Raw genomic sequence first — 26,219 nt, forward strand, 5'->3', positions numbered from 1 at the left:
TTGTTCCGCCGGTCAGTGCAAATCACGTGAGATTTGCACTTACACAGGCAGAGCAGTGAACTGAGACACTGGGAGCTTCCGCTACAAACAAGCTTAAAATATAGACTTATTTAATTTTTTTCGGAACAATTTCTCATGTCGGGGCTTCAATACAAGAGGGACATTACAGACGAGCAGTATGGAGGTATTTGGATGTTTTTTGGTGTGTCTTTTTGGACGAAGAGCTCTGGTGTCCATTCACAACCATTATATGGACAAATACTGCTGCGCAGACCCCCCCGTAACTCAGAGAAGGAACGGAGGACTCTGAAAATTCTCACAGCTCTTAGTTGACATGAGGGTGAGTAGATAATGAGTGAAATTTGAATTTTGGGTGAACTATCCCTTTAATGTTATAATATCATTTATATCTCTGATTTTTCTAATTGAGTGTGGAAAAAACCTGGACCCTTAATTATTTCCCCCCCAAATGAAGTTATTATGGCTTGAATTAAAATTAAAAACACAATGGAAAATTCATGAAATGTTCCTTTTCCATCAGCCCAGATAAATTCTTTCTGAGCTCTAAAAATCTGTGGTCTTTCCTACATGTGTAAACAATGGAGCCAGTTAGTTGATAGTGTTTTGCTTAGTTAGTTTCAAACATGTTTGTGTAGCCTAAGAAACAGATAGGCCTAAGATAACCCAGTTATTTGTGACTTGCAAAATCCACGGTGATGCAAAATACAAAAGAATAATACCATTCTGAAGCCCATTTATTTAAACTCTGCCTAATTTAGCTTCCTTTTTTCCCCTGTGTGTCTCTCATTTGTTTTTCTATTGTCCACACGCCTCTCTATATTATGTCCTGGTCAACACTAGAAGTTTGTCTTTCTCATGTCCGCATGTTGCTGCTCTGTCTCAACAACCTGACTTGACAGCACAGGTCAAACAGCTTCCATTAACAATGACTGAATGTTTCGTCATGCCTCCCCTGCTTTGACTTGTCTTCAGTGGAGAGGAAAAAGGTCTGTTGGTGCTGCAGCTGTTGCAGCTCTGTGTGTAGGCTATGTGTGTGTGGGGAGGGTGAAGGAGTTTGGAGGCTTCTCTTCTTTCAGTCAGATGGTGGTCATCCTCTGGTGATAATAAGGCCTAGTACAGCCTAAAAATAGTACACATCTTTATTTGGCTACAGATCATTTAAATGAAGTTCTCTTCGATGAGCTGTGTGAGTGAAGGAGGGGCTGGAGCGGTGGTGTCAGATAAACACACTTGTAAGTACAGTGAGTACAGTGGAGAAAAAACGTGTTTGGTCTCCTGCTGATTTTTTAAGTGTGCTCCGGCACAGAGAAATGGGCGGACTATGCTTTTTATGGTAAATTAATTAACAGAGAGAGACATATATCCAATGAAAAAAAATCCAGAATTAATTAATGCGACAAATCATTTTCCATTTGATCAAGTGAAATAAGGACAAAAATCCGCAGGCGGTCAAATACTTATTTTGCCCACTGTCATTAACTGTCGGGAATCATTTCAAAAGAAAATCGATTTGTTGGCAGCATTGTAATGTTGGTAGTTGGTACAATTAATAAATGATTTCAAATAAAAAGGTGAAACTGTGCTGCCGCCTGCTGGATAGATGTGTTTTAGTTTTTTTTTTCAAAATGAATGACAGTTTGCTTTTTTTTGTGCAGCCACGATGAAGTCATACATCATTTTTGACGTTGACTCCTCCCATTTTACTGTAGGCTTATAAACTTGTGGGCTTGTTCATGACAGGAGGCATGTGTTATGGATTTGAGTTCTATGCATTGATATAGATGCAGTGGTATGGTGTCATTTTAGTTACCACATAAATAATAGTGTACTCCAAAACCTAAAACCATATTATTGCAGTAAATTTTGCATTATTTAAAATCTGAATGTGACCACCACAATTAAAATCCAAGAAGAGCTTGTTTTGTAAATCCACTTGTATTTCCTATGATAACCTTTAGACACATTTTCCCTTCATGGAGAATAGCACAGTTTCAAGGTTTCTCTGTTTCCTATGGAATTTTTTTTAAATACGTAAATAAATGCCCAACATACTTTAAAAGAATAAATTCATGTTTTTAATGGAAAATTGTATTTACTTAAACATTTCTGCTGTTCTTTATTTATGTAGGCTATTTCAATAGAAGGTCCAAACATTATAGTGTAAAGCAGCATTAGTTTACATCTCTGCGATCAGATCCACTGTATCTGTCTTGATAAAAAAAAGTTCTCTTAGGTTTGGCAGGGCCTCTTAAAATAGACATATTTCTGTTCAGCTTGGCTCCTGATAGGCCTAACCATGATTGATCTGTTCATCTCCTGCCTCGCCTCAGGGATTCTCACAAGACCTTTAGTATAGGAGCCTCTTCTTTTATTGTTCCAACCCGACTTTTGTATGTAATATATATGCTTATTTAGATGTAAATTTGTTATATCTTGTATCATATATTTGTTCAAACTGAAAAATAATATACTCCATATATTTTTGTTCTGTTGAGAGAAACTCATACTTTACCCTAGTTGTATTTTTCATCATAAACTGGAGTTTAAATGTGTTCTGTAAATAATTAAGTTTTGCATGAAGTGTTCTTCACATAGGTTTACAAGATCTACTCAGTCTGAGTGTATATTTGTGCCAAATTTGGGGAGAATTTCCCTCAAAGAGTTATTGAAATATTCACAAGGTGAATGTGAATGTTTTTGTAAAATTTGATGAAGATCCGTCCAGATTAGTGAGATATCATGTCCACGAGGATGGGATGGACTTTGGTTTGGAGGATTAAAACCAAAAGATTGTTGAAACTTTTTATTTGGAGGTTCACCATCATCAGGTCACATTTACATATGGAGCAAAACTATAGCAACAACTGTTCAAAACAGCATCAAAGTTCATATTCTGTTGGTTCACATTTGAATCAATATACAGTTATACAATCTATAGGTATGATGTATGTAGCCTATGCTGTGGTCCAGTCTGACGTGTGTCGTCCACCATAGGTCAGTGTGTATCTGGTCTGGAGGACTCTGCCTCGGCTTGGCTGTCGGCCGTGCTCTGAGCTGAGTCCTTGTTCTTTGCGGTGTTGTCGCTCTGAGCTCGGTTCTGCTTCTCCCGCTCCAGAGCCTTCTCCATCTCTGTGTAGTAGTCCAGAGCCTTCCTCACTGGGTGGATGATGTGTTGCTGCAGGATTGATCAATGATTAATGAAGTTATCCTTAGCCTTAATTAACAACGTATCCCAGAATAACGTCCTATGGATTTAATTACCTCCAGACAGGGGAAGAGGTTGGCCAGTTCGATGAAGAGAGGCAGGAGGACAAATCTGATGAAGCCTGTCTGAGATGAAGGCTTTGTTACTTTGTCCCGGTCCATAAAGGGAGTCACTGGAAGACCCTCCAGCTTCTCCACGTCACTCTGTGGACACATGGAGCAGCTGCAGCTCAGGATTACAGGGACAACTTACTTGCTGTAAATTTCAGATAACAGCAGGAAAAAGGTGAATAAAGCACAAAGCATTGAAACAAAAATTCAGATATCAGTACCTGGTTGTAGAACTCCTGTAAAAGACAGTCCAGCCAGGGCTCGGCCACCTCCATGGGCCGCGCCTCATTGGATATGTCACTCACTTTGATCAGGATCATCATCAGCTGCACACACAAGAAGCCGTCACAGCATTTTAAACCTGTGTATCTAGTGCTGACAGACAGAACCAGTGGCAACTCTTGATTCTGAGGGTCAAACAAGTCCATCTAAACCTGCTGAAGAGTCCCCACCACCATCACCCACCCCTACAAGCAGACTTTTGGCATATGGTAGGCTACTTTTAACAATTTTCTCTGGTTTAGGGTTAACTTAAAGGGAATTTCCGTTTTTTACAATCTGGACCAATTTCTAGCATAAAGTACGATTATTTACTCATCCAGATAACTTTGGTGTCCAGCCGAGAGCCGCGTATATCCGTATAGCCTAATGCGAGTCTATCGGGCACCAGAATGCAGCCTCTAAATATCACATTATCTGCCGCGAAACTCATTCATTTCACCAATATTTTGTTATGATACGCTAGTGCTATTCCCCTCTGAGTCTGGGGTTAGCTGTTATCAACATCCAGGGTCTGTATTGGTTGATCTACTAACCTCTCAGAATTATTATCAGAATGAGCCGCATCTTATCAGACATTATCAGAATGTCTCGCACGAGCTGCTCTGTGCTGACTTTATGCGCTGTGCTCCGGTGTCCGATAAAAAAAGAGAAGCTCTGCGTGTTGCGGAGTGCTGCCGGATGCCGGAGCCAGTGGAAACTCACACATTGACTAGAGTAGAAATGTATCGGCTCCGCCACCGTGCCGTTCTGCATAACTCTCCCTCTTTAGTTTTTTAGTCTCCTTAAGACAAAACCTTTGGTTTTCTTGCTGCTTCTACCATGATAGTGGTAATCCCACATAGGCGTTCGCATCGACTTCTGTCTTTTTAATGAAGGGGAAAGGGGGAAGTGACGTCTGCTGTAAAGCAGTCAGCACATTTGTAGTTTTTTGTGTGGAGGGGTTCCTAGCATCCACCTGGAAGCTGTTTAGTGCCAGTGAAGGCCAGTCAACCTGTTGTAAGACGATGTACCATCAGAAAAGTTCTGAAAATATTATATGAAGGTTGAAAAGTTACTTAGTGTTGGTTTAATGGTCAATAAATTGTTGACCATTTCAAAGGTGAACATTTCTTTCCACTTTATATGAACACAAACTGGGACGTAGACTGTTCGTTGTGAACTCATGTAATATCAACACAATGAGCTAATCTTTCCATGTGTGTTTGTGTGAATGTGTGTGCATGAAGGGTTATGGCTCTGTGCTATACACAGGTTTGTTACTGGCAAAAAGCCACAGAATAATGTAAAGTAGATATAGTTATAAAGACACATACTAATCGCACTGATCTTATCTATTCAGCCAGAGCACACAACCACTACTGAAGCTGCTAATAACACAAACCTGGTTTCTTATGCAGAAATACAATACAAGAGAAGTTCATATTTGTCAAACATTAAATGATATCAAACTCATATCACTCTCATGTTGTGTAGTGTTTCCGTTTCCTCTCACCACGTCTTTGTGGTCCTTGTTGGTGAAGTCAAAAGCAGGCAGGATGGACTTGAACTTGTTCAGAATCTCGTTGTGTCTGGTCATGTCCGTGGCCAGAATGCACCTGCAGTTCCAGCAGAACAAAAAGCAAAACTACATCATGCTGAATTATCATGACTGAACAACTTGAGAACATGTGTCTGCTGAGAGAATCAGAGAGATGATCTCACGTGATGATTCCCTCTCTTATCCGTTTGTACTGATCCATGGACAGATTTCTGAAGATGTTGCTCTCTGTCTACACAACAGAAAACAGGCCATTTGAGTTTTAAAGCCCAAAAGTTAAAAAATGTATTATATATTATCCACAAACAGTAGATTTTCATCATTTTCATCCTCACCTTCTCCAGGATCTCAAAAGCGACAGCACAGTGATGGTTCTCCAGTGGAGAGATGTCGTTGTAGCGAAGAGCCAGTTCAGTCCGAGCGTTTATCTGAGAGACAGTTGTAGATTATGTTATGTTGGATTTACTGTGTGTTGCTGATGTTTGCAATGTAAAACATGTTTGAGGTCATTTATGAAGTTCCTTGATTTGTCCACTAGATGGCACTGACATGTTTTCAGCTGTAAAAAGTCTCTAGGTCAGAATTAAGAAGTAAGTTAATGAGATGAGCAGACTTTCATCCACCTGATAGGCGTTGTTGTATCCTGTGTGGTCAAGGTCGTGGCAAACGGCAGAGGTCAGCATGATGAGCAGGTCGATGGTGTCCATCTTACTCCTCAGGTCGGTCAGCCAGATCAAACCGTACATCTGTTCACAGATGTGGGGAAAGGAAAGGTTCTGTTGGGCATAACTTGGGAAAACAAAAGTTGCCATGTACTTTTATAAACAATCTGAATGTAATGTAATATAAAAATGTTTAAAAGTGACTTAAAAGCCAGTACAATGAACAGAACTATATACCTCATAGGTTGAACTTCAAATCCTTGGTGATACAATTACAATATATTTTAGTTACTTTTATTTACATTTTGCCCCTAAAATTTGAGACGGTGTAGGTAAATCTACAAAAAAACTTGTGCATATGCAACCAGTAAATTTGCCTTTTTTTTTAATGCTGGCGAAATGTTAAGGGGTCGACTCAAAGAATCTGGAATCTGTCATTACAGGTGGCAGGCCAATGTGTGTGAGGATCATGAATGAAAGTGAAATGTGAATATTTGCTTTGCAAGTCAATTTAGAGAGTGTGTCTCTAAATGTTCTGCTTGTGCTCCTGAAATGAGAAGCTGCAGCTAGGACAAAACCCATGGCACTCGTTCTACCAGATGAGCTCCATGATCTCTTATTTTTGTCTTCTGCAATCACGACATAAAGGAAAAATTGTGAATGTAGATTTGAAACTACATTGAATGATATTGACATTTATATATTGTTACCTGTTTGATTTTGTGAATGGTGTGTTCTTTATTCTTAAGGCAAGACACAACAGGCAAAAACACAAGTTTTTTCATGTACTGTTCAATTTTGAGATTTTGGGCTATTTTTCTTTCTTAACATGTATTCTTTCAGAAAAATCAAAAGAAATGGTAGAAAATCCACATGAAGGTGGTTATTTTACTTCATTTTGCCTCTTTCATTTCTCCTAAATTTACCAAAAGTTAACAGCTACTGTGACATACTGTGCTGTGTCTGTTGTCTGACCCAGGTCATGTCAGGTATCATTGTAAAGCTCTCTCTCTCCTGGACAATGATGTAGGCTCCAAAAATGGTCATTTTCTCCGTATCCACAACCAATCGTAAACGTATGATTTACATTAACAATCTATGGAATTTTACAGTACAAGTCTTTAAAGGCTGTTTTCTCAAAATGAGTTTTTCCTCAGACTCTGAGCCTTAAATCTCCACTTCAGCAGCACTTAGAGACACCAAACCTTCCAGTTTCATTCCTGTCTATATTCTGAAGGTTTTTACAGAGGGAGTTGTTGATATATCATTCACAGCCTGATTTATACAACATTTTATTCCTAAAAGGGCGAAATTTGATTTAGGGCTGGTGACAGTATTTTCTCATTTACAAAGTAATAAAAAGAGATATCCAAAATCCCCTCTGTAAAAACTTCTGACTCTAATATGTCAACAAAATAAAACAAGAAATGTATGCAAATTAGAATTAGAATTTCATCAGATTTTGCCTCATTTACATATTTAAACATAAAATTTGACAAAACTTGTAATAAAAAAATATTTGTCTTAATGTAAGTGATACACTTGGTAAATTTCATGATATGTGTTAGTTATAGTGTCTCCCCTTAATCCTTCTAAACACCATTGTAAATGAGGACTCAATGGTCTTCTGAGGTAAAATAAAGGTAATAAAATAAAGTTGCTTATTTACACACTGAGACATGGGCAACACTGCAGTAACATTGATTGGGAACCATGTTTATGCCCACTTGATGAACACCAGTCCAATATTGAGTCAGCTCACATAGTTTAGTTCGTAACACTTTACAATAAGGGTCCCTTAATTAATGTTAGTTAGTACATTATTAAAGCAGAAGTAAGCGGAATATTTGTGTTAATATAAGTCTTAAATAGTTATATCTTCCGACAGCAATCACTTATATAGAGTGTTTGGTCTGAAACACGGGTCTGTCAGTCACTCTGCTGTAAGCCGAGGAGAAAACTTTCCTTGTATCCTACAACCTTTATCCAATGAGGAGAGAGAACGGCATAAAGGGGCGGTCCTCTCTGTGTGTGCAGCCAAGGGATGCGCGTGAATGTGGTGACGTAGGGACGAGGACCAATAGATCCATGACGAGGGCGGGGGCTGCTACCTCCATCGGCTGACAAGAAGTTAACCAAAACGACCGGATCGCTTACTTCTGCTTTTAGCATTAATAAACTAATGTGTTAATTAATGCTGAGTAATGATAACTAATTACATGATTCAACTTTTACATGTATTAAAGCAGAAGTAAGCGATATTTTTGGGTTAATATAAGTCTTAAATAGTTCTTCCGACAGCAATCACTTAGCGGGGGCTGCTAACTCCATCGGCTGACAAGACGTTATGGTGCGTTCAGGGCAACCTGTAACCCGTGTATTTCCGACCTGTGAAGTCGTACCAGTTCAATCTGGTACAAGTTCACGGGGCGGAAGTTACGAGTGGCCGTTATAGTGACTTTCACAGGTAAAACAGGTCGGAAAAACACGAGTGGGTTGCCTGGAACGCTACAAAGTCGTGAGTCGTGACTTGAAGCCGTAACTTACGGTTTCAAAAGCCTGCCTGGAACGCAGCATTAGCCAAAACGACCAGATCGCTTACTTCTGCTTTAACTATGAGTAGTAAACATTAATTAACTGCTTACCAATAGGCTACATTAATTAATGTGTTTCCTAAGTACCGGGAAGGCTAATACATAATGATTGTTAATATATCTGTAACAGTTAATTAATGCTTAATAATGTACTAACTAATGTTAATTAAGGGACCCTTATTGTAAAGTGTTACCGTTTAGTTGATTTTGTGGCCAGAACAACATCACACCTTAGAGTGAACCAAGAGAGTGCATCAGAAATATAATGAAATATGAACTATGAATCCTCCTTCATGGAGGTGAAGAGACGACGGCTGACCGTCCTCAGTCCAGTGAGTCACCTGTCTGTCTGCCCTGAGGTCTAAATGTCCTTCACCGTTTAGCCTTCAAGGTGATGGCATAATTGCCCAATTTCATAATTATGGACACAATTGGGCTCTCCATGATTACCTTCACTTTACCTGATAACCCTTCACTTTAACACACACACACACACACACACACACACTCTTACCATCTGGGTCACACAGAAGCAGTGTTTGAAGTTGTGGAAAGGGATGTTGTTGTATCTGCGGTAGACTTCAAACAGGAACTGCTGCAGCACCTCAGGCTCTATGTTGAACGTCGCTATGAAATCTAAATCTGTGTACATGACCTGCAGGAGCACCATGATCTCTGCATCCTCCCACTGCCTGCACACACACACACACATTCATATTTTTTGCATAAGACTACAGCATAAAAACATTTGTGCTGTGTGTCTTGAGTCGGACGAGAGACAAACAGACTCAAACAGACTCAAACATAGTTGGTTTTATTTTCTTTTCACTTTGATTTGGCGTCTTGTTGACAACAATGTAGAGTAACGTCAGCCTTTCTTATCTTTTATAATACTCCTATGCCAACACGGCAGGAAAAAGAAAAGAATATTCTATCAGGCTTTCAAATGGATCTTGTAATTTAGTATAATTATGTGACACGGCGCGCCTCAGTTCTCATTCTGTGGCCTCCACATAACCTCATACAGTACGTGTCCACCTCCATTATTGTGGGTTCGCTTTAGTAAAAGCTTTTGGACGGATAAAACGATGACCGAGCCCCCATTGAATGCGGTGCGCACTTTCTCCCCTGTAAAGCCCACTTCAAACATGGTGGGTTGATTAAGGCCTTTTATGAAGACCTTCTTTTGATTTGGGAGCCCTCTGCAGGCCCATTCATATTGAGATGAGTGTGTCAATCAGAAGAAAAGGCTGAGGGCTGCTGTCCTCGTCACAGATGCATCAGAGTACTGCTCGTACGGCACGACTGTCATTGTCCGCGCTCTGAGGACACAGGTGTTCTGGGTGTTTGTTTGGGATCACACACGTATACGCAGACTCACAGCACCTCGAGGTGATGGTGATGGTGATGATTTATTTGTTTATTTCTAGGATACCCATTAGCTCCTCAATGCAATTAAAAACAGAGTATATACTCACAGTCATCACTGTTACAGATCACTGTAACACATCATCATATACACAAACAGCAAACAGTCTAGTTAAAAACTACATTAACATTACATTACATTACCAGAACAGTTCAACCCACAACAAATTCCTACAATAACTCATCCCATATATTTCTTATTCTTTGAATAAAATATTAATTATTATAAGTTAAAGGGATAGTAGCATTTTTTTTAAAGTGGGGTTGTATGATCTACAAATAGCCCCTAAGTACTTTAATTGCAGTAGAAGACTCTCTGCACTCCTCCCGTTAGCAACGCCAGCCCATAGCCCTGCCCAGAGATTTACAACATACAGTGTTGTGAATGGACCCAAAGAAACTGCCTATTTTCGTGGCCTAAAAGAGGTTTTACCTGAAAAAAAAAATACACAGTTCCATTGTTCGCTATAATATTTTTTTTTCCAGCCCCTCAAAGTGCAGGAAAAACACAGTTTTTATTTGGAGTTAACCAACTGCTGATCGGCGGGCGCTAACCCTGGGCCGGAGGGATACGTGAGTTGGTTAGGTCCAAATAAAAACTACGTTTACACGATTCAATGCATTTCACACAGCGCAACCAGCGAGAGTGTTTTATATAAAAAAATAAAATAAAAAAAAAAGAGAGAGAGAGAGAGAGAGAGAGAGAGAGAGAGAGAGAGAGAGAGAGAGAGAGAGAGAGAGAGAGAGAGAGAGAGAGAGAGGAAAAAGGAAGCCCGTATCCTATTCTCAGCGCGAATCCGTCCCAGACTGACGCGTCTGGTCGGGAACTGCAGTTGAGAATTTATTATTAAGCTTATAAGTTGTTTATATTCAGTTTTTTACGAGGTGACAGAAAAGTCAACAGGACAGGGGGCGTATTAACCCGCTGAAACAACAGGTGACGCCGCATGAGGGGGCGATGGACCCCGTCAGTTATTCGGTTTTCTCAGTTGCATGTATATTGAGACAAGGACAGAAGTCCGACTTGACGCCAAAATCGAATTTTGAGCATAGCTCGATTAAGCTCTGAATGTAAACGTACTGTGTGTTTATTTCAAACCACCATGCTGGTACAGCTAGTCAAACAATGACTGGGGACCGTTGTAACACCTTTGACCTTGTTGTTTTAAGTGTCATTAAGTGTCACCATCTTTCCTTGACTTTTACATGGACTATGAGCTGCTTCTGACCTTCTGATGAAGCTTTCCATTTAAACATACACCATTCACTGGTACTAGCCTATCAGAAGATGTTATTTAAGACAGCTTTCTAATGTTAGGATCCACACCACTGTCACTGTTCTTCATTTAACCATCAATGATGAGTTCTTTTTGTTCTTACTGAACCATAGAAAGATGCTTTAGTGTTGGAACATGCACAATGAACTTACATAGATGCATGTTTTTTTGGTTTGGCCTCAATTTTTAGTTTTTAAATCTCACTGTTACAATTAACCCCAGGTTGTGTTACAACCTACCCTGGTCGTGGGGTAGGTTGTAAAAACAGTGGCACTCCTTTCATTTGACATCAGATAGTGAATTCTGTGATATAGTTTGAGAAGTTTAAGGCACTGCTATTTGTAGAGAACAAATGAGGGTAGGCTACTCTGTGTCAGAATTTGAGAGCCCTACTATGAACCCTCTGCAAGTTATGGTGGGAGCTGAGACAAAAAGTATTACAACCATCTCCGGTCTCCCCTATGTTTTCAACTAGCAGCCATGATAAATCCCGGTGCATTTTTAAGATATTTGCGTGCAGTGAACAACTGAGAGCAACTTAAGCTGCTTTGCTCTGTGCAATTTGAAGTTTTCTAATATCTTAAGTGGCTGCAGATGACCAAATAATTGGGCAATAATCCAAGTGGGACAACATTGAAGCCTTGATTACTTGATTCAGTGTATCTGATTCAACATTTTCTTGATAATGATGATGAGGCTGCAGGTTGATTCATGTGCTCTAACTTCACTCACCAGTTGTCGAAGGTCGGGGTCTTCAGGTACTGCCGCACTTCTTCTGAAACCTCCAGAGAGCTGCAGCATGGGACGACAACCATTGATGATGATGATGATGATGATGATGATGATGATGATGATGATGATGATGATGATGATGATGATGATGATGATGATGATGAGACGTTTCATTTCATTTCATTTCGATTTATTTCATTCATGGTATACATTCTCACATGGTTGCACATATTTACATAATGTAAACATTTTCACCATGAATGAAAAGGAGCAGGATGAAGAAAACTTATAGTACCTGCCCCTCTCTGTTGTTACAATTACATTGACTTACTTCAACACCAGTATTATTCTCTGTTTCAAAATATTAAAGCAGCAGTAAGCGGAATGTTTGTGTTAATATAAGTCTTAAATAGTTATATCTTCAGACGGGAATCACTTATATAGTGTATAGAGTGTTTGGACCGAAACACGGGTCTGTCAGTCACTCTGCTCTGCTGTAAGCCGAGGAGAAAACTTTCCTTGTATCCTACAACCTTTATCCAATGAGTGTTGGTGCTGTACCTGAACGTACCTCATTTGAAGAAACTTTTCCCGGACGTGTTCGCACTCGTCCCTGGTTTTCCTCAGCGTTCTCTTATGGTAGAAGGGCGAGGGCTTGTGTGTTCCCTCTGACAGGTCTTTAAACAGCCCCAGCCAGCTCAGATGCTCCACACTCTGGAAAGAGAGAGAGAGAGAGAGGATGGAGGTTAAACATATAAAATATCACTGCCTACATTTTTCTTCACTTGACTTTCTATTTTCTTTTTTATCAAGGGTATGAATGTAAACATGTATACATTTGAGAAATATATATGACAATATATGGGGCTAATATTCGTCCATATTATCACTATATAATCATTTTATCATTATTTCATTATCATCATTATTTATAATAGTAAGGTGAATCTACACACAAGTGTCTATATCTCTCATATCTCAGCCATAAATCATTTCAGTTGTGTTAATGGATAAATGAATGTACTTAATCTAAAATAAATGATCTTTAAGGAAGCTGGATAAATTATATATGAATGACTTATGAAGAAGGGGTGGGATTAAATAAGCATCACCTCTTCTCACTCCTTTTCAAATAATGAATGAAATGATTGTGTTTTGATAATCTTCAATTTTTGTTATAGGCTATAACTTCTACTGTAGATGTGAACTTGTGCTTTATTCTTACATGTCTGAAATAAATTCATTTCAATTTAATTCATATATCAGGAGCTAAAAGAGCAGAAAAAGCTTTTTCTGTGGGTTCATCACTCTGAGTAACCCCTTTCTACTGTTATTTGAACAATCATCAACATATCTTCTACATTAGTGCAATGTGGACCCTATAGGTTCAAGCTGTTAGTTTACAGGCTACTGTTCTTTTCTCTATATTTCCCGAGCAGGTTTGAATCCTTAATAACTTGGATCGTACCTCAAGTTTGATCTGGAAAGAATCCACCTGTTTCTTCATCTCATACACGACTGCAGGAGTCTCTCCAGCCTCAATCAGGATTTTCTTCTCCAGGCCCTGAAGTCTGAACCCACACAAATCAGCCAGGCATTCACCGACATTTTTTTGTATATATCTATTTCCTAATATTAATATTGACTCCCACTCTGCCTATACCTTTTCTCCATGGACGAGAGGTCAAATCCAAGTGCACCAGCAAGTTCTGCACCTGAGCCAACAGCAGAGGAAGAGGAGAGATTGTCAGCGTTTTCTTTCTTTCTTTTTTTTTTTTTTTTTAATAAACCCAGTTCCCATGGCTCTCGGTGACAGGTATAGACCTACCTAAGGGCTCACTGTTGCAGTCAGAGGCCACCACCTCCAGCTTGTAGCAGGAGTTTGGGCTGTTGGGCTCCAGACCCGGGGAGATGTTGATGATGTTTCCTTTGGGGTTGTACAGCTTCAGGATGTCGTGGGGTCCGGCTTCAGCAGCAGAGCGGAAGAGATCTAAAAGAATGGATCTAATATGTTCAGTTAAATGATATTTAATTTTTCACTTACTTCATCTATTTGACTAATCTTGTCAGCACTAACCACTCAATATGAGATTTAAAGAGTCTATAAAAGATAATGCTATGAGACATACATTGATCAGGCATAATTCTGACCACTGACAGGTGACATGAATAACAGTGAATAACACTTCATCATGGCACCTGATATATTAGGCAGCAAGTGAACATGTTGTCCTCAAAGTTTATGGAAAAATTGACAAGTGGATAAGGATCTGGTCCAGTTCTCCAAGGAGGACTGGGTCTCTCATGTGAACAGCTGCAGCTCTTGTGGGCTGTTCCCAGGTCTGCAGTGTAAGGATCTATCAACAGTTGGTCCAAGGAAGGAAGAGTGGTGAAGCGGCCACAGGCTCATTGATACATGTGTGCTCCCATCCAACAGACCATGAACAAGTTCATGCTGGTTAGTGAAACCTTTTGATCACACACATAATTCTAATAAGTTGCAGTAACAGACAATCAAAAAAAAAAGAAATGAGCTTGACCGGGACGCACTTGCTTGGATGCATTTTAATAGTCTATATTATAATTCTTCCATGTGCACGTTTTGTTCAGTGCTTTTAACTTCAACAAGTGCCACTATTTTCTGGAATTTTACAAACCAAAGATCAACTGCACCTCAACCTACAACTGCAAAATGCTTCTTAAAGCAGATATCAGCTTCACGGCCGTTTCGGCTAATGCTGCGTTCAAGGCAGGCTTTTGAAACCGTAAGTTACAGCTTCAAGTCACAACTACGACTTGGTAGCGTTCCAGGTAACCCGTAGCTCGTGTTTTTACCATCCTGTTGTCTGTGAAAGTTCCCTATAACGGCCACTCGTAACTTCCGACCCGTGAACTCGTACCAGATCGAACTGGTATGACTTCACAGGAAGGAAAAACACAAAGTACGAGTTTCTTTGAACGCACCATGAGTTAGCAGCCCCCGCCCTTGTCAGGCATCAATTGGTCCTCGTGCTACGTCACCACATTCACGCGCATCCCTTGGCTGCACACACAGCCCTTCATGCCGTTCTCTCTCCTCATTGGATAACACTTGTATCCCACAAGGAAAATTTTCTCCTCGGGTTACAGCAGAGCAGAGTGACGGAGAGACTCGTGTTTAGGCTGAAATACTTCATGTAAGTGATTGCTGACGGAAAATAGGACTATTTAGGACTTATATTAACAAAAACATTCCACTGATATCTGCTTTAAACAGTTATGCATGACTAATACTAATGATCAGGGCCGTCGTATAGGGGAGAAAGGTGATGATAATTCTAGGGGCCCAGTGCCCATGGGGCCCACAAAAAACCCCAGTAGTCTAATCTTTGTATGACTGATTTATTCTGCATAAGACCCTGACTAATACTCATAGTACAGTACACTGTAAAAACTCAACATCTTTCCAAGAATATTTGTCTTATTTCTTGTCCAAATGTCTCATTTCTAGTCAAAGCTAATCTCTTTCCACTTAAAATAAGACTCATAACCTAAAAATTAACTTGTTTTTAGATAATTTTCACTTGTTTCAAACAAATTTTCACTTGAAATAAGTAGAAAAATCTGCCAGTGAAAACATGTTTTTTGTGCTTGTAATAAGGAAGAAAAACGTGTTCCACTATCAAATTTTTTCTACTTATTTCAAGTGAAAATATGCTTGAAAGGAGTAAAAAGTGTCTAAAAACAAGCTACTTTTAATATGATGTGTCTTATTTTAAGTATAATGAGATTTGTTTTGACTAGAAATTACATTTTGACTAGAAATAAGACAAATATTCTTGGTAAGATACTTGAGTTTTTGCAGTGTAATGCTGCATTAGCATCAAAACAAAGTAGGCTAAATAAAAAATGATATACGTAGTCTAAGAAAAAAAAACTGGAAAAGTTAGAGGGAGGGGCCCACTTTAGTATTCTTTAAGGGGGCCCAGAATTCCTAGCAACGGCCCTGCTAATGATATAACAGTTGGAGTTAATTTAACCTTTTAATTTTTCAAGTATTTTCTTTTTTACACTGTAAAAAATGTTATTAGCACTTTCACTAAAGTAAAGCATACGTCTTCTTCCACTGCTGGCAATGTGTTTTTTTTTTTTACTAATGGCTTCAACTGATAAGCCTTAGTATAGTGGTTCTCAAACTGTTTTACATCAAGGACCCCAAAATTGACACAAATTAGACCACGGACCCCCATTGGACAAGATTTTGAAGCAAACACCAGAAATACAGAAATATTAGTTTCGAGACTGAATAAAGTTTTGTACATTCAAATTAGGGCCAATGGTGTGACTTTTTGGAAACATTATAGAGAAATTTCTGGAAACAAGTGGTACAATTTCTCCCAAAACATTCAAACATTTCTAAGAAGAAGTGGTAAAATTCTCAAAAAAAAAAAAAAAAAGTTTTAAAAAAATCTAGAAAAAGTGGTTACATTTCTAAACCTCCTCCTCTCTTCATTCAAACAGAGTTTACCTGAAGTGAAGCCATTTCTACATAAAGCATCAGCCCATGAGGAGCTGTCAGTCGCAGCTGTATCACTGTCTGCAGCCCAGACAACCTCCACAACCCTAAACACACTTTTCATATGCCTGCGTAATAACTGTTGTTGTCTTGCTGTTATATGTGTCATTCATTAATTTTCTACATGAGACATGACTATCTGTTTATAGATCAGATATTCATGTTATATTCACCTTTGTTCATCTGATGTGAAATTGTGGGAGATGTTTTGCCAAAAATCCCTTATAAAAAAAGAAACTCATCACATCACAGAAGCAGGTGGTGGCTCTTTAACAATATGGATATGTGGATATCAGACATGATATCAGACATGTCACACTTGCCTTAAAATACTTTCCTTACAAAATCAATAGACATGTGAACTTGAATGTAATCTTCTCCTCCTACCTTTGACATCCTGGGCAGGACAGTCCATGGGGAACTCAGCCTGCTCTGGTCTCCCGTTCACAGTGAAGTAGATGATTTTTGTTGCCATGTCATGAATTCAGAAGCACTGGTGTAATAGTGTGCACCGCCGATCTGCTTGTCTCACCTCACTGTTCCACCAATAAACACTCCACCCCCTTGTTATTATTCTCTGCCCCTCCTCCTCTGCCCCTCCTCCTCTGTCCTCAGTGAAAATAATGAATTTATTCTAAAGCCCACTTATCATGTGTTTTATCTACATCTGACATTGAAGCCCATTTCCACAAAGCGATTTTTTTGTATGAACTATCATCAAATGACTATTGAATATCTCCTATTCATTAATAATTGTGATATTGTGACTATGGTTTTTATAAAGATGACTAAAATAAATGGGAGGAAAAAACAAAGTTATAATCAACCAATAACCAATAAATACTTAGCTTGACTGCTGACTGACTTGATTCTCACATAGATCTGTTTTGGTTTGTGTCCTACAAAAAAGGCAAGAGTAGAATGTGAATTATACTTCAGATAAAATGCTAAGTTTATTACAGGCTTCCAAATTTTTTTAACCTCTTTTTGAAGTGCACTGCAAAACGCTGCTCAGGCTCCTCTCCCTGCTGGATGCAACAGCTGCTCTGTGCAGCTCCAAAGGTTTGGCACTGAGGCATCCTGTCCATCCATGACTGACTGAATGACAAAAATGACTGTAATGCTGTGATAGGCCTATTCTTCCTCGTCCATTAGAGGAAAATGCACAAAAGTTACATCTCCACTTTGTGAACTTGACATGCCTGTCATCTGTACCTGTAAGAAAAGAAAGAAAAGAAAAGCAATTGCACATTTTGTGTGTTGAAAGTGTTTGATGCAAAATTGCAGGAAATTATGTGTTTCAGCAGCGATCTTCGTTAAAAAAAAAAAAAAAAAAAAAGGTTTTAAAGTTTAAAAAAAATGTTTCTCCAACAGAATACAGCTTTAATGCTTTGTTCCAAATCACTTTCCTCCTCATTTTTTCATGTCATTCATATAACTCTGGTGAGTGACAAAGTCATTTTGAGGCAGAAACCCCCTTTCACTGCAACACTAGGAGCTGGAATCAGTTGCAATAGGCTATGTGTTGCAACAGCCCTTTACTCATTTTTCAAGTGGTAAGGCAGTGGTTAGGTCAAATCTTTAAAATGTGACTCTGGTGAGTGACATAAAGTCATTTTGAGGCTTAAAACCCCATGCCAAATGCCTTTGCACAAGCCAGATAGCTAAATCATGTTAATTAGCCTACACTTTATCTAACAACGATAATACCAAACACAGTGCATAACATTATTGAAAATAGAATGCATTTCCTGAAGGAAATACGGGTGAATGCTGAAAGCTGAATAAATTGTTGAAAAAAAAATGCTGAAACTGCTGAAGCAATCTTGTCTTGAAGAGATGAAACAATGAAGAGAAATGGTTGGAAATGATTTGTTGAAGATCAGTATGAAGAAATTGAAAGGCAGTCTACTCAGATAAAACTGACAGTTTGAAAACATCGTGTTAATGCTTGATTAGCCTACATTGTAAACATGGGCCGCTCTTGTGAAGGATGAGCTGTAGGCAGGTGGTATCAGCACTAATCGGCAGCGGATTCGTTACATTGTCCGTTGCTGTTAAACTAGAGCACTGGAAAAGAGAGTAACGACACCATAGAAAGCGCCTCCTGTATGGCAAAAGCGCACAGGAACTGATTCTGCATTGTTGGTGAATGAGCAAGTGTGGTATTTTCAATATTTTAAGGACATATATAGATCACCCACGTTAATAGCATAGGAGGACCCTTTAGCCTACAGATAGTAGCCTAGGCGAGTAAAAAAACAAACAAAAAAGCAGTTATCTACATTAATGTTTCAATCTACAGTTTGTAATAAACAAATTATAGCCTAAGTATAATTTGATATGACAAAGACACCTAAAAACAAAAACATGGCCGTTTTCATCAATTTACAAGCAAGTGGGCAACACACATACATTGGAGTGAATGGGTTTTCTGGGCGCTTTTGCAATACCCATAACCTGCCACTCGGGGCGCAAAACCCTTAAACCCTTACCACGGGAGTCAATGGTGGTGTCGTTACCTTACAGTCGGTGCTCTATGTTAAACGAGCCTCCCTCCTCCGCGGCTGCAGGCGGCGCTGTGGACAGCTCTCAGCTCCACGTTCACACCTTCTTTTTACAGTCTATGGTTCACACCGAGCTTTGTCGGTCTGTCACCACATGGTTCAACCGGATGGAGAGTAGACCAGCAGCGTGGCTAACACGAAGCTGCATGGCGGTGTTGTATTTTCCACTGTACAACTGATGAAGCTATTATCAAACCAAAATGACTGAGAGCCAAGCAGAGACGACCTCTCAGCCCGCCAAGGAGCTGCTGGCGCTCAACCCGCAGCAGGAGTCCGACTTCAAGAAGAAGGTCCAGGAGGTGAAGAAGAGGAAGAAGAAGACCGGCAAGGTGAGACACAGCACGAGGGAGCTCAGCTCAGCTCAGCTCACTTAGCTCAACTCTAGTTACATCTGTCTATAATCTGACACACAACTGGACACACTACACGAAAACCCTCGGGCATTTAAGACTTGTGACGCAGTACCGTTTTTAAGCTAGCTAGTGTTTCCATAGAGACCGGTAACGTGGTGGCCGGTGGCGTCGACACTCGACACGGTCATGTGTTTTATGTTTGACCAGTAGAGCATCATAAACGCGGAGAGTGAGGGAGAAAATGAATTAAACCCTTACAACACAAGCAGAGAAGAGAATAAACACATAGAAAAAAATTAATGTTCGAAAAAAAACAATCATTTAATCATGTCACAGTGTGTTGGATAAGATGTATGAAGGCCTAGCTCCCATTTTAAGATAGGCCACGTAAAGATTAGTTAGTTCATTAATGTTCATCTTGCCTGTCTAACTTTGTCCTTTGTGTTTATATTGTGTGTTTCAGGCCTTCAGTCTGACCCCGGGGGTGATCTATGTGGGCCACCTGCCTGTGGGCCTGTTTGAGCCTCAGCTCAAGACTTACTTTGAGCAGTTTGGGAAGGTGTCGAGGCTGAGGCTGTCCAGGAGTAAAAAGGTAACACTGATGTTTTAACTTGGGTTTTCATGGTTTATTTTTTTAAAGTTTACTTCATAATACTAGATAAGACTAGTGAAGGGGAACTGTTCCAATGGGATAAATTAACATTTCACTTTAAGTAGCCTACAATATAGCTAGCTGACAGTTCCCTCACCACCTAATATACCATCATCTGCTTCTCCCACCTGAAGACATGAAAATAGTTAAAGGGAAAATATTATATGACCCTTCAATAAACGGATAAACAAATAGAAAATCAAAAAAAAGAGGAAACTATCAAGCATGTGTTTGTCTGGGAGGGGGGGGTGTCTCATTATTAAGTCAAGGCAGCAGAAGGGAGATTCCAGAGCAGTTAGATGAGGAAATTCACATTCATAGTTCAGTTCAGAGCTTTATTGTCCCTCTAGGGGAAATTTAATTTGCAGTGACAGTGCAACTAACACAGCAACAATAATAAATAGACAAACAGTGCCATAGAACAATGTTGCGGAGTACAGCACAACCAAACTTGATAAACAGAGTAAGAATAGAAGTATCAAAAAGTCTAAAAGATGCCACAAGAGCAGTGCATCTAAGGATTGTGCAAATTGATTGCACGTGGGACAAAGGAAAATGTATAGCTATCTGTTCTGCCCTAGGTAGCTTATCTCCGTCCAGACGGCAGAGAAATGAATTCCTCCAACAATGGGTGAACCAAGTTAGACGGGATGGGCCGAGCCTTCTGTAAGACTCGTCTGTCAAAGATCTCTGAGCTGCTGCATGCCAATTGTCTTACTGGCTTCTCTCACAATTTTAAACAGACGATTTTTGATTTTAACTGATAGGTTTTCATAAGTTCCAAGAAGTTAAAACTGACTCAATAAAAGATCTATAGAACAAAACCATTAAGGTCTTATCAACATTAAAAGATTTTAGTCCGTGCATAAAGTATAAATCTTTGCAGGTCCTTTTTGCGAATGTTGAGGTATTCAGGTCACGTGTCAAGTTTTTATCCATTATCATATCATAATCATAGGCCACAGAGTGATGTACTGTAATCATTACAGAGTGTCTGGGGGTTGGGTTCATTAAGTATGACATCTTTTCCAGTTTCGAAAACATGAATACATCTTTAATCCACCATGAATGTGAGGGCACTGATTTCTCTGTCATTATGGCTTAGACTGAAAATGATCTCAGATATCTATCAGTGGTCTGAGATCAGATAACTGAGCCGACAGTATTGTGGCGCATTAAGCTTATTACCTGCTCACCCATTTGCAGAGTGATAAAACCCATGTGCCAACAAAAGTGCAAAGAAAAACAATATAATTCAGACTCTGGAGATGGAATGGACCTTAGTCCAGTGCAGATGTTGGCTGTGAATTTTTTTTAAATGTCTAACTCTGTGTCATGTGTTTTCCTTGCAGACAGGTGGAAGCAAAGGCTATGCATTCATAGAATACGACTGTGATGAAGTCGCTAAGATTGTTGCAGAGACCATGAACAATTACCTGATGGGAGAGAGACTCATTCAGTGTGAGTATCATTAATGTCATGTCTGAATACAAACAGGACTGCTGTTAGTCACCTGACACACTCAGGGGTTAAAGGGACATTGTGTAACTTCTCCTGTTATCTATTCACGAAATCGATTATTTCATTCAAAAGTCTGTTTTTCATTAACCAGTAATCCCCCCCATCAACAAACTGAAGTGTTCCTTTCAGCTCTGAATTAGCCGTTCATATCATTCATATCTCCATGGAGCGGGTAAGCTCGGTGCTGGCTGCCATGTGGTGTCGCCATGTTTTTACGTTCAGTGACGGTAGGAAACCACGGAAACTCAGCGGAGACACCGGAGCTGTCGGCTCAGGTGGAGGTGGCGTCTGTGAAAAGTCACCGCGGTAACGCAGTGAGGAGGAATGGAGCGTTACACTGATGCTGCATTCACCTGAAGTCGGGCAGACGGCCGTCGGTAACAAACCAGATGTCATTTTAGTCACAGAAGTTGAGAGAAAGCCGGTAAAACGTGGGTCAGGTAAACAATACGACCATTGTCGCCATGACAACATATTGTTTTGCCTCGTGCTGACGGACCACTTGTTTACATAGAGGCTTGTTTATGCCGTTACGTGCAGCGGCTGTCGTCCGTCTGCCGTCTGCCCAATTTCACGTGAATGCAGCATGAAAAATACAATTGAGTTGCTTGTGATATACAACCACAACGCTAGATGGGAGGAATTCCTGCACAATGTCCCTTTAAAGCATGGCACAAAAATAAGGTACTAGTGTTTAGGCAGTTGCATGTTTAATCTGGTAACATGAACTGTTAGCTAAAGCATTATTTCTCATGTGTATTTATATGTTTAATAAGAGTAGATCAAATGAATGTGCTGCTGTTTTGTAGGCCATGTGATTCCACCAGAGAAAGTGCACGAGAAGATGTTTGTCGGCTCCCGGAGACTGTTTAAAAGGCCGTCGCATCCTGCCGTGGCGCGCTACAACAAGAGTCGCACGGCCGAGGAGGTGGAGAAGATGAAAGGCAAACTGCTGCGGAAAGAGTCCAAGCTCCGCAAGAGGCTGGCAGCGCACGGCATCGAGTACGACTTCCCAGGATTCGTAAGTGTTTCTGACTCTTGACTGACAGCTTTGCCTCTGGGTTGACATCATCCGGTGGCGGTCCATGACTTTAAAAGTCCAACAAATGTTTCCAAAGTCACCAAGTAATCAATATCGATCAAAATATTAATTAGGGATGCACAGATCCAGCTTTTTCCTATTGGCAGATACCACTGTTGGATTAATAAACTGTATACCTCTCCGTGTGGAAGTCAGTGAAGGCATCAGACTTGACCTAACATTACTAACTTTTTAAAACACTGTTACTCCGTGTTTGTTGTCTACCAGCATGCTGCACGTGCTGCTGACACCTGATGCATCACAAATGTACGATGGACATGGATCAGCCCCATTATCTAAATCTAGAGCTAGCTGTTGAGTCAATATCTGGGCCAATAATCAACCATAATATTGGATTGGGGCATCATATTCATAATGGTTTTTGCCACAATTGAGCAGTCCTAGTCACATGTAGTACATTGTGACACATTACAGGCACATCACAATAAATTAGAATATCATGGAAAAGTTCATTTAGTTCAGTAGTTCAATTCAAATAGTGAAACTCATATTACATAGATAGTTTTTATTTATTTTTATTCTATTTCATCTTATTTTATTCTGTTATTATTTTGCTTTTATTTTAGTCATTTTTTTTTTTCATCTTGATTCTCCTATGTATATAACATTATTATTGATTTTCCCTTACTATTCAGGAGTTTGTAATGGAGAAAAATTTCCCTCTGGGGATCAATAAAGTAATTCTGGACCTGAATCTTGTTTTTTTTCTAGTGTGTTTGCATCATGTTTACGTCATGTTAACCTCTGTGCTCTCTTTGCTGTTTCAGGCTGCTCAGGTGCCTCTGAAGAAAAAGTCCTCCGACCCCATGAATGCGTCAACGTGCAGTGTAAGGACAACACTAATGTTTACATTGAGCTGTGGTGGCACAGACTGAAAATGAGCCCAGGTGTTTCAGTGGTCTGGGTTCAGATTACTGTGCCTACAGTAATGTGGTGCGTTAAGCTTATTGCGTGTGTCTCTCTGTGGCTGCGTGATAAAACCCATGTGCCGACATACTGCGTCAACTCCAGGGAAAACCAGTGTTAAAATGAATGGGAAATGTTATAATGAAACAAACAGGCATCATTGAAGCACCAGAATGAGAAAATGATGAGCGTCTGTGTTCCATTTCAGGACACCACCCCGGTCTGCACCCCCTCTGTCCTGGAGAGAAGGAAGTCCATGGTCGTCGACGACGACGCAGATGATGAAATTATCCTTAAAATTCCAAAAGCAGAGGAAGATGATGAGTGCTCCTCGGAGGAGGAGGAGGAGGAGGACAGTGAGGATGACGAGGGTGATGACAAGGAGAGCGAGGAAGCCTCTGAGGAAGACGCAGAGGCGTGAAAGTGAAACTCTTGACTGTTTCACCGTGGACTGAAGCTGTCAGAGCAGAGACGCGTACATCAGGGTCATGTATGGTCTCTGATTCTCTTTCAGAGTGAATGGGACAATTATGAACTGTGTTGAGAAATCACAGTGTTTGTCTCTGTGTGTGGAAGCCACACAGAAAGGGCTTCTCATGGGCTTCCTTCAGTTTAGAAAGAAGCCTGTGTGAAAGATTCCACTGTAATTGTGGGTGTATTGTGAGCATCATGAATGGTGCTCACAATAATCATCATAATGAGTCTGATTTATGGGAAGCAGTTGTGCCAGGACGTCTTTGACTATAGTATTTTCCCTGTCAGCCTTTGAGCAGACTCTGTGGCTCAAGTGTGGATTTAAAATGTCAACAATGTGGTGTCACTTGTCCAGAAGTTTGGTTGAATTTACACGAATTATGACCTTTGATAATAAACAGAGTATTAGTCAAAATGTGGTTGTTTCAATTTATGGGGTAAGCACTCAGACACAGACATTACTAGCAAGGCTTTCACAGAAGATTGATAGAGAAACTACAGGTGTTAGTGTTAAGATGACTGATGGGGCTTTAGTTTCAGGCTTCCTGCACTGTCACACTGCTACTGGAACACCTCCACACACTCATCTTTAATGGCATTAGCAACACTTGTTTTTTCTATTATGACAAGTTTATTAAAGGAGCTTTTGTAAGATTTATAGTGACTGCATCGTCAGCCTTAGTGTGAACAGTTGTTTACTTGTTACAACTCAAAACTTCATTCCTTCACTCACCACATGGTGTCCCCAGTGGTGGAAAGCACCTTTAATTCAGACTCCCTTTTACTGCAGTTGATGTGCTCTCCAGCTAGCTCTGCCCATTTTGTTTTATCCTTCAATCTTTATTTATTTTTAGAAGTTTTTATTTTAAACATTTTAGTCATTTTACAGAACATTTACTGACATAGCTTCATAAAATAGAAGACTGATAGGCCGTGTAGCAATACGCAAACAATGTCTGTTTGTATTATGAAAAACATTTTTGGCTGCAGAGAAAACGTACAAATAGCCTGGAGCCTGCTGTATAAAAAATAATATTTTACATAGACCTTGAAATAATAAAGATATATCATTAAAGTTTTTGGATTTGAAAACACATGGCAATAAACATGAAGTTATGAAAAATTAATGACTAGATGAGATTCTGTATTGTTTCTGTCAGCTGTGAAACGTTAAGTAAAATTTGGGACATACAAACACTCAGATTTGAGTTTTATTCCCTCCGTGGACACATGTTCATGAGTTCATCTACTCATTAAAGGCCTGTTCAAGTAAGTCACCTTGTTGAAGCCAGTGTTCACAAATGACAAATATTTGTAACAGGTGAAATAAGTCTGTGCCTCAAGATTCAAGTAGCTCATTGCTCATTAAATGTTGTATCGTGGCGGAGGGAAAATGGCCTCAGAGCCAAATAATTAAAGCATCAGAAATCAAAGTCATGACGGGACTGAAGGTTTCTGAGAGGAAGAAGCACTGCACAGACTGGATCAGTTGTCTCCAAAGCCTGATCCCACTAAATGTGATCACACCATCAGAGGATCAATACATCAAGCTGAGCTTCCTGAGAGATAGAACATCATGTCTATATTTTTCAGCCTACAAGAGCACTTCTATAGTTTTTATTCATTTATAGATTCATTTATATTATAGGCTACCTTTATATATACATTCATTTGTACGTTTTACTGTCTTTGTGGGCACAGTGCTGCTTGATTATGGGTCATATGCCATCAAAGGGAGGGGGGTTTAGATGGGTTTTTCTTCCTCTTTTATTCTTTTTCTGTAATGTTTTATCTGTATAGCACTTTGTGCATGTGCTCGAAAAGTGCTATAAAAACTATTATTATTATTATTATTATTAGAAAAGTTCATTTATTTCAGTAGTTCAATTCAAATAGTGAAACTCATATAGATTCATGACACACATACTGAAATATGTCTTGTCCTTATCTATTTTAATTGTAATGATCATGGCTTACATTTAGGCTAATGAAACTCCCAAAATCAGTTTAAAAAAAAATATAATATGATGAAAACCTGCAAAGGTATCTATCTATCTATCTATCTATCTATCTATCTATCTATCTATCTATCTATCTATCTATCTATCTATCTATCTATCTATCTATCTATCTATCTATCTATCTATCTATCTATCTATCTATCTATCTATCTATCTATCTATCTATCCCATGAGCCATCCATACAGTCTATGGACGCTGACTCCATGTGTCCAGCAGGTG

The 26,219-nt window shown here is 39.6% G+C and overlaps 2 protein-coding genes across 2 annotated transcripts; one reads left to right on the forward strand and one right to left on the reverse strand.

Moving 5' to 3' along the window:
* Positions 1 to 3,016: 3,016 nt before the first annotated feature.
* LOC311004742 (high affinity cGMP-specific 3',5'-cyclic phosphodiesterase 9A) lies at positions 3,017 to 16,878 on the reverse strand (the record flags this gene model as incomplete). The annotated part of the gene is made up of 14 exons (XM_083996911.1): positions 3,017 to 3,196; positions 3,283 to 3,429; positions 3,558 to 3,662; positions 5,111 to 5,213; positions 5,320 to 5,387; positions 5,491 to 5,583; positions 5,779 to 5,901; positions 8,926 to 9,103; positions 11,849 to 11,908; positions 12,420 to 12,562; positions 13,317 to 13,419; positions 13,512 to 13,563; positions 13,677 to 13,838; positions 16,791 to 16,878. The coding sequence occupies 14 exons, from the start codon at positions 16,876 to 16,878 to the stop codon at positions 3,017 to 3,019; spliced, it is 1,605 nt and encodes a 534-aa protein (XP_083853037.1).
* A 2,184-nt stretch (positions 16,879 to 19,062) lies between these two features.
* nifk (nucleolar protein interacting with the FHA domain of MKI67) lies at positions 19,063 to 24,387 on the forward strand. Its single transcript, XM_083996439.1, has 6 exons — positions 19,063 to 19,299; positions 19,787 to 19,915; positions 21,328 to 21,436; positions 22,306 to 22,517; positions 23,366 to 23,425; positions 23,713 to 24,387. Exons 1-6 carry the CDS (start codon positions 19,171 to 19,173, stop codon positions 23,923 to 23,925), a joined length of 852 nt encoding a protein of 283 aa, XP_083852565.1. The 5' UTR covers positions 19,063 to 19,170; the 3' UTR covers positions 23,926 to 24,387.
* The last annotated feature ends 1,832 nt before the right edge of the window (positions 24,388 to 26,219 follow it).

This window comes from Trachurus trachurus (genome assembly GCF_905171665.1).
Source record: "Trachurus trachurus genome assembly, chromosome: 21".
Classification (NCBI taxonomy): domain Eukaryota; kingdom Metazoa; phylum Chordata; class Actinopteri; order Carangiformes; family Carangidae; genus Trachurus; species Trachurus trachurus.